The sequence below is a fragment of the Sinohyriopsis cumingii genome, chromosome 3 (assembly GCF_028554795.1).
Source record: "Sinohyriopsis cumingii isolate HCF-2022 chromosome 3, ASM2855479v2, whole genome shotgun sequence".
In the NCBI taxonomy this organism is placed as follows: domain Eukaryota; kingdom Metazoa; phylum Mollusca; class Bivalvia; order Unionida; family Unionidae; genus Sinohyriopsis; species Sinohyriopsis cumingii.
The window spans coordinates 36,880,720-36,896,429 of NC_142963.1; the positions used below are offsets into that span (position 1 = coordinate 36,880,720).

At 34.2% G+C, this 15,710-nt stretch overlaps 1 protein-coding gene across 2 annotated transcripts in view; it reads left to right on the forward strand.

The window, feature by feature from the left end:
• Window positions 1-15,710, forward strand: part of LOC149802698 (short transient receptor potential channel 7-like) — a 202,520-nt gene that overhangs the window by 52,396 nt on the left and 134,414 nt on the right. For both annotated transcript variants that reach the window (XM_089952084.1, XM_089952085.1), the window contains exons 2-3: window positions 2,404-2,491; window positions 6,052-6,702. In XM_089952084.1, the coding sequence (XP_089808210.1) occupies window positions 2,404-2,491; window positions 6,052-6,702 (739 nt within the window). The remainder of the gene's footprint in view (window positions 1-2,403; window positions 2,492-6,051; window positions 6,703-15,710) is intronic.

Consider the following 15,710-nt stretch of genomic DNA (forward strand, 5'->3'; position numbering starts at 1 on the left):
CTCAACCGGAGTGTAGGCTATAACTCGTGGCTTGATACTCAAATATGAACAAAATATTTAGACACAAAAGATAAGATATATAATTTTTAATTTATTCACTTGGCTGATGGTGTAAAATATGGCGTTTAAAATTAACAAAAATAGCTCCTTTTTATCCAAAGTTAAATTATTTATGTACGGTCTTTTAGATAGATGTCTATAGCAAAAACGAAATCAATGAAAAATAAAACTAGAGGAACACAATTAATTCAAACTAAAAGACTTACAAGCAGGACATAATAAAGATCACAAACCAAGGAGAATTATGATCAAAAATTAATAAGCCAGTTCTTCAGATGGTAAATAATTTAGTTTCCTTAGCCCATTAGCTGTGGAACAGAATTATTAGATCATTTAATCAGCCTGGAGCAGAAATGCGATTGCGGAAACAAATTTTAATGAAGAAATTAAAATGTATCGCAGTTTAAACGATAAACTTACACATGATGACACTGACAAGTTTATCACTCAATATCGCGTGTCATTTAACAGAACAGGGAGCAGCCTTATTTCGTCGAGTACACAAGATGGAGAAACAGGAAAGAAAATTCATTTATAGCTTTATAATCAAGATATGGGTTTTCCTACTACTCGTTTGGCGACCAAGACTAGAATGGATATGATTTGATCATTTGTGTATATTTGTATACAAATATTTCAAATACAAAGTCTAAGGATGTGGTTAGAAGAAAGAAGGCTGTAAGGAGAGATTCTGGATAGGGTAGGGAGGATTTGTTGGTTGTTATGCATTTAACGCCATTTTTAAGCACATGATAGCATATACATTGCGGTCGGTATTTTGAGTAGAAGAAAATCCATCGACCCAAGGGAAGCCACTGGCAAGCTTTTTCGCATACCCACATAAGCTTAGCCTGAGACTAGACACCATGGGAACAGAGGTGAGATTTCAGTGATTTGTATAGGCGATCGCCTTAGACCACTCGGTCACCCGGGAGATCGAGGTGGGATAGGTTAGTGAGAAGTGCAGTTGAATAGGGTAGAGAGAGGCGGGTAAGATATGTTAGAGAGGGGCGCGGTGAGATATGTTAGAAGACAGTGTGTTAGTGCGGAGAGGAGCGAGGTGGGATATTAAATAGGAGCGAGGTGGGATGGGGTAAAATGGGGCGAGGTGGGTCACGGTAGAGGGGAATGAGGTGGAATGGGATGAAGAAGACTACAATTGGATTAAACGCTCGCCATAAATGTATAATTTCATCAAACCAATATAACACTGTTCTTAAGTGTTGATATTTACAATGCAGTTATATATTACTTCAATTATCTTTTAAATCGTGATGGTAATTTTCAATCACTTTTCATATTTCATTATATTTTACCGATTCAGCAGGTATTAGCGGATTAATACTTTTCATGGAATGTGGCCTTTAGTTAATTTGTCTCACAATTCCAAACTCTACCTTTCCGAGCTGCAGTCATTGTGTGTGCCTGTTAATTTTTTCCTTCTGAATATCTGTCTTCTATCGTTCCTTATATAATTTGGAAAAATTGTAACACTGGTCCTAGAAAGAAATTTTGATGTGGACAAAGTCATATCATTTGAAACAAATCTTGTGTTTCAGACGGTAAGAACAAACGACACATGGAGCTTAGATGTTGGAGATGCATCTCTTATTGAAATATGCGTGATAAAATGTGCGCGCAAAACTAACATAGCTAAATGGCAAGAGAGATCAAATCTGCTTCTTCAAATGCACAAGGGTCCTCCGTGAGAAATGTGCTGACACTTTCGGGATTCACAGTCTAATACAGATGGCTTACTAAGACTCTTTTGCTGACAAGTGAGCCTGACAGAACTGACTACCTTAAGCATCTGCCCATGTGACTAGCATCATAGACTCTATGATAGAATAACCAATTTATATGACCATTACAAAGAGAATCCTTATGCGAAGCATGTGTGCTGATTCTAAGCAAATGAAATCAATGAAAGACGAGCAAAGGGCTACTAAGCTTTTCTTAGCTGATTGGTTGGTCTGGAGACAGAGAGAGAGAGAAGGGGGGGGGGTGAGGTAACGTGTTCGGTTTATTCTGATTGGAAGAAATAGAACATGACCTGACTGAATAGTGGCACACTTATGCTGCCCAGTGAGCTACCACGGCTCCCTTTGTTGCGTGAGTTTATTATTTGACTTTTAGGTATGTCTCTTCTTCTTCCATTTTCCTTTCTTTCCATCAGTTGTTCTTTTATTCTTTCTCTCTGTTGTAGTCTTTCTTGTCGTCGGTATAAACTGCGTCACGTTTGCATTCATTGTTGATATCAGCAACATAATAATAATAATAATAATAATAATAATAATAATAATAATAATAATAATAATTACAATAAAGGTTCTTTAATTTTAGCGGCGGCGACTACGGTACAGCAGACCACAAGAGGTCATCCGCTATGCCGTCACAAGGTTCACTCTTCACAAACTTCGAGGATGTACAGGTATATACAGACACCGACACACACACACACACACACACACACATATATATATATATATATATATATATATATATATATATATATATATATATATATATATATATATATATATAACACCAAGAAAAGGTTTGCTAAGTAACGTGATGTATAAATATTAGTTGAGTTATCGTTTTTGTAATTTAATATTTTCCCAGATTGGAGCAATTACTGAGGCAACATTCTTACAAAATGCATGTGTTAAATGCTGTGTATTGATACAATTTGGCAGTTACCGTATATACTTGATTATAAGACGAGTCCAACTGCAAATTGCACAGACCAAGATCTTCAATCGCATAATGCGCCAGCAGATCTAGGTCTCTGCAGTTCGTTACAATTAATCAGTAGAAAAAAATAAGATAGACCCTAATCTGCAGACGCATTATGCTACGACAGATCATTTCCTTTGTTGTTTGCAGTTTCACTCCACTTATAAGCAAGTATAGATGGTTTATTTACAACACCTACAGAAATAAGGTAGTGAATGATCTAAGCAAAACCGGGAATATTTATTTTGTATTTACACTTACAAGATTGATAGTTGATTCTGTCCCAAATGCCAACTGATCCACTTCATATGCCCGGCACGAGGTTCGCCGATAAATTCGAGATCGATTGTTCCTGTATATCTTCACTCTTTTGTTTTTCTGTCTGTTTATTGCCTTCGTTTTGCCTAATTTGAAAATTCCATTTTTGTAGCTTCATTTTTCAACTGGAATTTAAATTCTCCACTTTGAGGTAAGGATTAATCTTTTCCTGAAGATTCATTACCATAATCTGACAAAGAAGGTATTAGCAGCTTACTATCACGTATGCGTGTACTTATTCATATCGCGAGGTTTCATGGAAATGTGTGCCATTATGGGGACATATACGCTCCTAACTCTTGTAATTGTTATTGGGTTGCGCGAAACGTACAATTTTGTTTTTCGACGAATACAAACTATGTATTTTAAAGTGGTTAAATAGCAAAATTATATCTTATTGGAGTCGATAGATTTAATTGTTCTGAAATGTGTGTTCTCTGCTAAAAGTTGCGTCTGAGTTGTCAGGTTGCGGAAGGGATGCACATTCGAATCCTATCATCGGATCTGCCCTGGTCAGCAACCGTGGTATATCCGTGTCCGAAGCATTGCATTCCAACTGTCTCGGCACCAAATAACCTACTTGCGTTGTCATGTTGTAAAACACCGAACAAAACCTCTGTAAATAATTCTGAAATAATAAGGAGGAAATGATTCCCAAGTGGTTCCCAATGTTACCATGCTATCATCGAATTAAAAGTGTTGAATTACATAAACCTAACTGCACTTCATATGGTTTTTCCCCCTTTAACTCAAATATAGTTCTAGAAATAAAAAACTCACCCTTATGTTTAGTTAAATACAGTATTAAAGCATGTATATAATGCACCCGACTGCCAACTACATCGATCCAAATATTCTGCAGAAGGAGGATTGGGATCAAGGCCAAGCCTTTGCAAAACGTTTCTGTAAAGAGATTCAACCCTTCGCTCGAAATTTTGAAATAAGAAATAATGGTTTTAAGTCAAAAACTAACAAATATTTACAGTGGTATTTTCCACGAGAATAGTTGCTGTAGCGGAAAATGTCATCCAAGTAGTTGAGCTCTTTTGAGATAAGCTATTCTGTAGTATCGAGTAAATTAGTAATCTTGAATGTTTCAGCAAAACGGCTCCGAGCTTCAAACAGGTTTTGTTTTCACTGTCAGCCAATCGAAAATAACGTTACAAATGTATAGTTGTTTCTGATTGACTGATACAAAATCTCAACTTCAAACTTCATTTCGGAAGTGTTGTTGTTTCCGGATATTATCTGACAGTGCATTATGGGCTGGCATGTCTGGTTTGTGGTGGTTTCAGTTGGGTTCCTGTCGTACACATACAAATAGTGGTCCTTAGTCCAAAACGGAATATATATATATATATATATATATATATATATATATATATATATATATATATATATATATATATATATATATATATATATATATATCGATTTTTGTGTAAGAACCTTTGAAATTAAAAATATGGCGTTGATCTAACTTCTGTAACCACTCTGCCTAACGAAGAGTTATTGATATATTTTGGGGTTCAAACATAAAAGGTAATCTTGTAAAGCAAACAGCTTTCTTCAGAGGCGTAAATGAAGTTTCGATCTTTCTTGTTCAAGTTTCAGACATTTGGCTCGTAAATTTAACACCAAATGTTGTTTGGGTTCAAAGGTATCTTGAACGTCACTAAACTTGTCCATGTTTTTATTCATTTGTATATATGTCTTATTGATCGCTTGTCGGCCGCGTCCTGGCAATATATAATTTAGCTGAATATGACACAAATGCATTTGTCCTGCATTATGTAAAAGTAATGACGTATTTGTAATATTTCATTCGCGTGAAATGATTTTTTTGTAACTACGTTGAATTCCTATTGATTGAGCACAATATAAGTTTCCAAGATCGAAAATCAAAATTGAACTGGAAACTGAATGGTAGAAATATCTGAAAGACTAGCACTTTGCGTAACACAAACTCTTGTGGTTTTTAATAATGTCAGTGAGTGACGGGACTGATAGGAAAAAATAAGTTTCTTTGCAATTCTTGAGAATACACAATAGCCAAAGTTTTGCTTGCTATAATATGTAATACGCTAAAACTTGGGTGCAATCTAAGCTTGTTCTCACGATTGACTTGCAATTTTTTCATGATGCAAAGGAGGTGTATCGCACTGTGACAAGTGCACACATGAAGGAAAGCAGTGTTGTCTTGAACCGAGTATTTGAAAGATTGAAGGTTAGCCTTTAAGATATGTTACAGGAGGTAAATCAGCGGTAAATTTATTACGAATCGCGTATTAGAAAACGTGATTCCTATAATTTGCATTTGAGATACCGCATTCATCGCCTCGTGTGTGCTTTAAATCGTGTTTTAAATACATTTCTTATTCATTTAGACAGCGTGTTTTGTCTTGTCCATTAAATGAAGCTCTTGCTGGAGAGTTCATTAACATATATAATGAAAAAGTCAGGAACCATAGCATTTATTTAACATAACCAGGGTTATATACAATTGATGAAGCTACTAATATATCAATCAATCGATCGATACGGAATCGATCAATATATAAATTTATTTTATATTAAAGTCTAAATAAATTTTTGAAACCAAGATATGTTATACTTGCAGCTGTTCTGGTTCATGTGATCAGGAGTGTCCTGGTTTAATTCTCTCAAAGACTTTATTTTTAATATATTGGTTCGGTCATTTTATACCCTAGAGTGTTCTTTCCCTTCCCTTCTATTCTATTTAGTTATATTTCTTCCGCATTGTTCTACATCGTTTTCTAACTTTCCTTTTTGAACCATTATAATCTTAATGTTTGTTAGTTTCTTCCTTTTTCTAATTGTGTGTTTTAAACGTGTATCAATAATTATTGTCTGAGAGTTCATTTTCTTTTCACGAGCCTATTTCTTTTATAGTTACATGTTGTCTCATTACAGCTTACGGACGAAGAGAGGGTGTACCTAAATGCGGCGTATCTGGGGAACTTGGGTATCGTTCGCCAGTCTCTGGAAGAGTGTGGCAACAACTTGAACGTCAACTGCGTGGACTATATGGGTCGCAATGCCCTACATTTAGCCATAGACAGTGAAAAGTTAGATGTCGTTGAGGTTCTACTCGACACACTCAACTTTACCTGCATCGAGGAGGCGCTGCTGCATGCCATCAGTAAAGGGGCAGTCAAAATAGTGAAAATTATAACAGAGCATCCAAATTTTATGGCAGGAGAGGACAGGCTGAAAAGACTTGGAGGTGGCGAGGCATTCTTCAGGACGGATGAGAAAAGTCAGTTTCCTCCAGACATAACACCTTTGACCCTATCTGCTCATTATAACAATCATGAGATTATACAAATATTTCTCTCCAGGAACCATCGCATTGAAAAGCCTCACGCTATATCGTGTCGGTGTACGGACTGCGTCACCAAGCAGAACTATGACTCGCTCAAAAGGTCAAGGTCGCGGTTGAACGCCTACAGGGCTCTAGCCAGTCCAGCGTACATGGCACTGTCTTATCCCGATCCAATTATGACCACATTTGAACTCAGACAGGAAATGATGAAACTTGCTGAGGTAGAAAAGGAATTTAAGGTAAATCCCATTTTAATTCTCGGCCATGGACAGGATGTTGTGCAGTGATTAATATATAAAAAAATGAAAATAAAAAAGGTTTAGAAACTAACCAGCTATGGGATGGCTCAGCATTGGGTTTTCAAGAATTTATTGCAAGGTGTTAATATTGTTCCATCTTCACCAGTCCTGGCAAGCAACTAATACTAAATTACTTCATACATGTCGTGTAATTTTGTCGAGATGTATGATCTTTTTATTGGGCATGTTTGGCTAATAGATGATTCGGTGAATATGTATTAAGGAAATGTCATAAATTTGTAAATGTTAATTGTTCACTGCATCCAAATACAACATTAAAATACATTACTTATCTTGTAATTGCAACTGGAATCATTAATCTACAAAGTTCATCTGGTGTCATCCACTGAATCCCTATAAAGCTTTTCAGGAAACTCGTATGACAAGAAATACTTGTAGTCTAATTAAGTTTTCGTCAGATACGTACCACAAGAAAATCAGACGAATGAACAGACATTGGCAGTTTTAATGCTTGGCAATTTTTCCAAATCACGCGACGTGTATGGAAAATAACAAAATTATAAATATCTTCATTTTCACGGCTCTCAATTCAACATAAAAAAGTTTCAGTAGTGGATTTAGATGGCTTCATTTCTGAAAGCAATTGTTTGTATGATTACAATCAGTACAACACAGACTGTATAGTTTAAAGCTGACAGTTAACACGTAATGACAAAATCCGTTTTCTTAAACGAGCATCTTTGACACACACATACACACAATGAGTAAGTTTGATTATATATATATATATATATATATATATATATATATATATATATATATATATATATATATATATATATATATATATATATATATATATAGGAAATGATATATTTACAATAAAGCATCTTTTCATTGATTTGCCTAAATCTGTATAAATTGATATATAATTTGTGCTTCTTTGTAATCGAACGACAAGACGCAGTGTCTTGACATAGAGGCTGAGGGCGTTTATCTGGTGGAACAATGAAAGACTCAGTAATGCAGATTAGATGGTGTGATGCGGTGAGCAAATGGAACATGGTGAAACATATTTGGCCGAAATCCACTTTTTGGATTTTAAAAATCACCAAAATACAACAACATCAGCAAAACCCACATGTCATATTTTAGTTACTTATTAGCTTTTGTAAATGTGTTATATATACGTATTCCTTTGTAAGACTGAAATCGTAGCGCTTGTTTTCTGTCTGAAATTTCTCGTTTATAGGGCAAGCGTGTGTTTATGTTTGGCGTTCTCTGATAAATATCTTGTCCGTGTGTTGGCATCATACTCATAGTTTCTTTGCCTATTATATTAATAGTGAAGCTAGACAACTGTAGCCTTCGGTATCAAGACTTCATATTTTTATCAATAAGCCCTCTAATGTCAGTATTATGTCTTTCACAGTATCAGCTTATAACGTAACCTCAGACATCCCACTTTTCTTAAGCTTTTTTAAAAAAAAAAACAATAATTAACATACACGTAGCAAATTCATCTACTATAGGGTACTGACCATTTAATTTTTAGGGGGTGTTGGGGTGGGGTGATTTTCATTTTGAGCTAAAATATTTTCTATTCTTTTTTCTCAAGATAATTATTATATTTTTTCCAAATAATATAATGGATATAGTATGGTATTATCAGAGCTATATATTTTCCCAGCTACTGACTGATAAAAACGAAACAAAAAAGGTGTCAGTTCCATGCCCCAGAACATTGGTATACCGCTGTACAGAATTTTTCACGGTACGTAGCTCTAGAAAAGACATTGGCGTTGTAAGGTAGCAGCTGATAACATACTCTCTCTTAAACGTCTAATATCAGACTGACATATTTATGTTACCGATTATTAATTAATTTCGTAGTTGTGGAAATTCTGGATCTGTAAGTATTAACAGTAATAACCTGTTTGTTATTTCCGTGACAGCGTGTTATCGAGAACAATTATTTTAAACACTTTAAATAGTAGTTGCATGGGACCCAGGGAGCCATTTACTTTAGCATGCATTTTTGTACAAGTTCGTGCATTTGATGAATTTGCTAAATCAGATTATTAAAAGAGAAGGTACGTAGTTATCAAGTCATCAAGCAAAGGCATTATACCGTATGTACTCGCTTATAGACAATCAAATTGCGAAAAACAAAGATGCCGATCTACCGTATAATAAAATGCCTGCAGATTAGGGTCTATATTGCTTGTTCTATTCATTACTCCTAAGAAACTGTAAATAACCAGGTCAGCCGGCTAATCATGCGACTGCGGATCTGGGTCTGTGCATTTTGCAGTTGGACTCGTCTTATCATCAAGTACAGATGGTACATTTGAGAGGTCGGTGCGGTTAAAAACCTCAATATTTACAGCCTATCAAACACCGCCATATCATTACGAACCGATTATTGTCGGAAATAAAAATGTTGGCAAGATATGACGCACGAAGTAAAAACCTCAGATTTTCCCATCATTGTATCTCTAACAGGAAATTTCAACCCGCTTTCATGACATCTGTCAAATTAAGTAAACAGTGGTTGAATGCTCTCGTGCTTCTAAATCTACGCCGAGAGTTTTAGAAGTTCAAGAAATAATGATCTATACCAACGAAAACTGGTGGAAATAACCCCAGACCTTTTGTTAAGGATTAAATACTTACGGCCAATATATGTGCCAGAGAGTAGACATTAAATCCATTTTTGCGCGATATATATTTTCGACAAAATTGTAGTAGGAATACATCTTCGAAATTAACTAGATCCGAAAGCATAATTTATTTCCAGGGACTGTCTATTATTTCTCAAAATTTTTATGCTGCTGTACATTGATTATGTTAAATTAAATTATACATTTCCTCGTCTGCAATCAAATAAAACACTATGCACATGTCCATTGCTGTACAACCTTTTATCAGCTGATCAACGACTTTAAAAATTTATCCGAGATGAGAGGTTTAAACGGATGGTAATGCACTAATGAAGGACGGCATTTCACGCACTGATATCCACATTCTACATGTATATACTTTTATAAAGTGATAGTATATTTTAAGCGGGGCATTTACACCCTACAGAGGGCTATAGTTAATTACGGAATGTCCAAGCGAAGCTGTTCGAAAATTGAAATGATTTACTTTATAAGTGCATAGATAGCTAGATCGATACATATGTTTATCTCTAGATGAAGTTATTCGTATCTGCTTTCATTTAATGACCTGGTTCAACGGCCTACAATCATATAACAGGAAACTATGTAGTCCAATACCGGATATCTTTCTTATTCTTTGCCTTTGCAATCAAACTTAAAAACCAGTTCCTTCAGACTAGATTTGTGTTGTTTACATCCTAAAGCGTAGGTTCCAAGTATCCAAAAAATATGCGATTTCCTCCAAAACAATAATAAAATGAAATAATTTTTTTTAAATCGCGAACAAAAATATGTTGGTTTACACCACGTCCCGCTAAACCCATCTAAGGACTCTCAGTCGGAGAGTTCCATAACTCTGATAGCTGTGTTTGCCCAAAATTGGTTTCGTATTTGACCTCATATTTTTGGGATAGAATCAAAATCTTAAATCGTTTTAGTAAAACTGAAAATTCTCAAATGAAGCAATTTAATTCCTTTTTCTCTGTTCAACAACGTAACGTGTTTATACTCAGCTGCCCTATCTCTAAGATCTAGAAGTTCCCTGCCCCCACAACATTTCCCTGAGAAGAAGCTTCTTGTCAGCTTACGCTTACTGTCGACCCCTTTTGTTTGCTCTTTAGATTGTAAGGTGGAAAAACGTGTTTTATTTTGGGGATACAGATTTTTATATTAAGAACAAATAGTGCACATTGTGTATTACCAGTTTTACTGCACGTATAAGGCGTTGTCTCATAGAGAGGGACTGGATTAAGGAGAACTGAGGACAGCATCCCACCACCACCCCAACACCAAACACTACTCAGTCCCGTCATTTAGTTGGTATTGTGTCTCAATCTGGACAAAAGCGGTACAAACTTTATTTAAATAGTAAATTGTATTAATGTAGGGGAGATTACCAATAGAACGAAACTTATCAAATATTCCAGGCTGAAATATTTCCGAATGCCAAAATAGGTGCTGACTTTCTGAATGTTCCTCAGCAACTTTGAGCATAATTTAATCATCCTAGTTATATGCAAAACAAGATAAAATGCATGAATTTTAGATATTTGGAGAAAATGAAACGTCATACATTGTTAATCTCTCATTTTTTTTCACAAATGAATGGTGAAAACAAAGCAAAATAGTAAATAAAGGAATTATGACAAAGCAACTTATGAAATGTCATTACTACAATCGGCATAATTTAAAGAATAACCGCTTTTTGTCAAAACCTATATTAATCTAAGTTTTCTCTTTAAACAGCTTCAATTATATCTGCATTTAAAATTTAAAACAAAAAATAATTTTAAAGATGGGGATAACTTATAAACATGTAGATAACTCCTGTCTGGTTTGATTGCGATACTTCGTAAACATCTAAAGCCTTCTGAAAAGTGTAAATATGCTTTTTATATCATATTATTATTGAAACAAGCATATACATATAGAATAGAGCTTAGCTTGTGATGTTGGCGCCTGCGCATGATATGCCAGAGATGCAATTCTTCGTTCTAGCACAAACACCTGCTTAATATTCTTACATCATATATGTTTTTAAAGATATTTCACAACTATTCATAGGCTAAAATTATATAGTGATCGTCAAAGAGTTTATAAAATTTGAATATTTCTTAAAGCGACAGGTTTAACTCCTAGGCTGTGAAACAGTGATTAATTTCACAGTAAATGAAACATTAACCAAATCGTTATTACGGAAAGTAATGGTCAAAAGTTGAATCTTCAAGACGCATTATTTCTTCGGACTTTTTTTACTTTGTGAGTGATTAGGTAAAACTTACACATCGATAAATACCCAACCATGATATATATATATATATATATATATATATATATATATATATATATATATATATATATATATATATATATATATATATATATATATATATATATATATATATATATATATATATATATATATAATAACATTCCTTTTTAATTGTAGTATGTCCTATACAGGAATAATCCTTATAATTCCAATTTCGTCCTTTCTTCCGTCAAATCAACTTATTCCATCAACAGTACATTCCAGTTTAAGTAGCGCGTACTTTCCTTTCATTCGCTGCTTCACATCGCCCCATAATATATAACCTGTACAGAATCACACGAACATATTGATTACTATCACAGTTACGTTTATTCAGAAACTTCATACTTTATACCTTAGGCAATGGCTACCGATGGTTTCAACACATATAGTTCATTTACAACATTCTTGTTCAAGTTTAGTCAGTCCCATCTACTACGTCAGATGACCATGACCTTGCATAATAACAGCTGATACGGAATGAACAAATGTGCTAGATTAAATTTCCAATCAATCCTTAAATTATATTGGATTTTATCAATGAACAACATGGAAATGTGAACAAGATGATGCTATCCCTTACTAACATAAAGGTAACAATTAAATAAATTGTATACAGGAATAACATTTTATATCATTCTCAACAGTGTTAATACTTGTGAAGACCAGTTCAGTGATCTAATGTCAAATGAAATTTAACTACTGTCACAGTTACGTTTATTCGGCAACTTCTTACTTTACATCTTTTAACTCTTTGTCATCTAGTTGTTTTTTAAAAAAATCCGCAGAAAATTGCAAAATCACCGTAATCGGCCATTTTGCGCGACTATATAGCATACAAACGCCAAATTGTAAACTATGCATTTCAATCAAAGAATATTTGAAAAAGTATAAAAAGGGTATAAGTTATATTTATTTGCTGAATACAAAATTTAAAAGATGAAACAGTCGTTTCACAATGATGTGTCTGCAATGTTTATTTATATTGCAAACAGTATAAAAACCGAAAGTAGTCCCAGAATTTATCTATGTGTAAAATATTCTAGATCAGTATTACGTGACCGTTTACAGGCAATCGTATTGCAGAAAATCCGTTTCATTTATAAAAATTGGAATTATATAGAGATCATCAAAGAGTTTATAAAATTTAAATATTTCTTAAAGCGGCATGTTTAACTCCGAGGCTGTCAAACAGTGAATAATTTCACAGTAAATGAAACATTAAGGAAGTCATTATTATGGAAAGTAATGGTCAAAAGTTGAATCATTAAGACGCATTGTGTTTTGGCTATTGCCAGCATAAGCATCATTGTCTTGATGTGAACAGAACAGTGAAATCACTCACAAACTCTCTCGGTGGTTCCTAATTCCGCCATTTTTATCCTCCACAGGACATGAACAGTATAAGCTTTCTTTGTTATATCGAGTGATGCTTTGGTTTTTCTTGCACTTTAATTCTAGCTAACTTTCTGAAAGTTAAGATACGGTCCGAAGATTTTTGGTGGAGGTTCTGGTATGTGAGATTCCAAAAGACTCCAGATAGAAGTCCGTAAACTTTCGGTCTACCTTTCCAAGTGTTATGGGTTTGACGTTATATTATTGCATAGAATGGAATCCTTGTGAACAAATGTGCCATCCCAGAATTCATGAATAATGAACGGATAAGACCTCATAAGTCTTTACGTTTGCGATACAGAGCATAAAAGAGCACAACAAGAGCAGAAACATAACAAGCTAGCTTGACGAAGATTATATACAACACTTCTGGCGGCAATGGACCATCAGCATTTTCAAATTCAGTGTTAAAATCATTAGAGGCTACCATCTATTCTTTAAAAATTTTCCTTGATAATTGCTGACCATTTCTTTGATGCTAATGAACTGTATAAACTGTTCATTTTTTCCATATCATTTTTACTCTTCTTTTTCAGTGTTTCTGTACAGCTATTTTCCGCACACATTTCGAGCTATCATGTCAAGCAATGCATGCAGCAATAACTATACGTGCAATAACACCTGTTCCGCGTACCTATTTTTAATATCATTTGACGATCATATAATCATTACAAGATACTAGGTTCAACCCAGTCATCATTACAACCAGTCAAGTATTCATAAGATAGTCTTAATATAATCGACATGACTGGGAATGAACACCTTTCACTTAGCATCATAACTAAACATTGAAGACCTTTCTCGCTCAAAATCTACATGTAGAATGTGACTCCAGTAGTTAACGAAGGATCAACAATAATCTCATTTCCGGGTTGATCTTGTTTCTGTGGTAAGGAGTTCACTTCGATAACTGTTTACTAAAAGAACAAATACAACTTTTAAAACTGACAATGACTTTATTCTTGATTGTAATGGTGCAAGGTGCCCCCGTTCTTTACACAATCATCTAATGACGAATTGAAACAGAAAAATGTAGAAATTTATGGACATTTTGTAGAATAGTGAGATATTATGAAATATGTTTTGATCTTATATTGATTATAGGTCTTACGTTTTACCTAGATCATTGAGAAAAATGGCCGCATCATTACCTTTGAGAAACACGTAGCATTATCATTTTGCATATTGCTCATGGTTTTTAAATAATACGTGTCCCGGTGGAGTACAACTAACCATTTATTACGTTTAGAAAATTTGTTTTTCATGAACCTTGACAGCTGCCGCTAAATTAAATCACTGAAAAATCCTTTGATATAAAATATACTCGAAAAGTAATAGTCACGAAAAAAAATAAAAAACATTTACAATTGGTTACTTGTAAATGTTAACGAATCCGATGTAAAAACATACATACATGCATGCATACATACACATACACACATACATCATATACATACATGCATACATATATACGTACATCCACACACGCATACGTACATCTATCCATCCATCCCGTACGTACGTACGTACATACATACATACATACAGGCGTACGTACATCCGTACATCAATCCATCAATCCATCCATCCATCCATCCATCCATACATACATACATACATACATACACCTGAAATGCGCACTAGTATCCCATGTACGATATATCAGAGAGTGGCTTCAATATTGTTACGCAAAGCCAGCCATACCAGAGATTTAAATTCACCACGAGAGACAGTTTCCTGCAAGAGCTCATTTTTAGAAGCATATTAAATTAAAAATATATTTCCTTTACAACAATTTCAAAAAGAAAGAAGCATGTCGATTACAAAATGTAAAGTAAACAAATTTCAATTGACCTGTTACAAGGCACTGACATGAATTGGCTGATATGGAACGCTATTTAAGATATCTATATCGCGATAGTGAAAGGCCAATTTTTTACATAAATATCAGTCATATGTGTGAAAAATTGAATGGGAAAAATGAATTTAAAAAATACGCTGAATTAAAGGACTGGTTAACTGAAGAATCTAACTTTATATTACACTAAAAAGCGATAAAAATGGACTCCACACAATTAACAGGTATGGTAGTTTACCGTTGTCCTACAACTCTGTGTAATGCAATAAATTGATTAAGTAATCTTAAACAAGTTAGCATAGATTAAAATGTATTATACTGAAATTCATTTTTAACATACACACCTGTAAATATTTTTAATAATTATTCTAATATACCATGATGACTATGTAAAAAAAAAATACAAACCACAGAATGACATGAAACTGCTGGATGTGTGATTCTCACTTTGAATGGGTTTACCCAAATGGTGGTTTAGTGATCTTAGAAAATTGACCATTACATTACTAATAGGTGATACAATAAATAAAACGGCTTGTTTGCAATTTGTAAGACTGAAAGTAAACATTATTATCACGTGCAGTTTTGCTATGGTAGACGCAGTTTCATATTTTTTATATCACAACGTGTTACAAATCACTTTATGTGATTCTGTTTGGTCCATATAAGCCCATGAAATTATTGTGCATTATTCTTTTTACTGATTGGCTGTGATGATGGGAAAAACGTTTCAACCCCGCATTATGGAATTGCTTGTTTT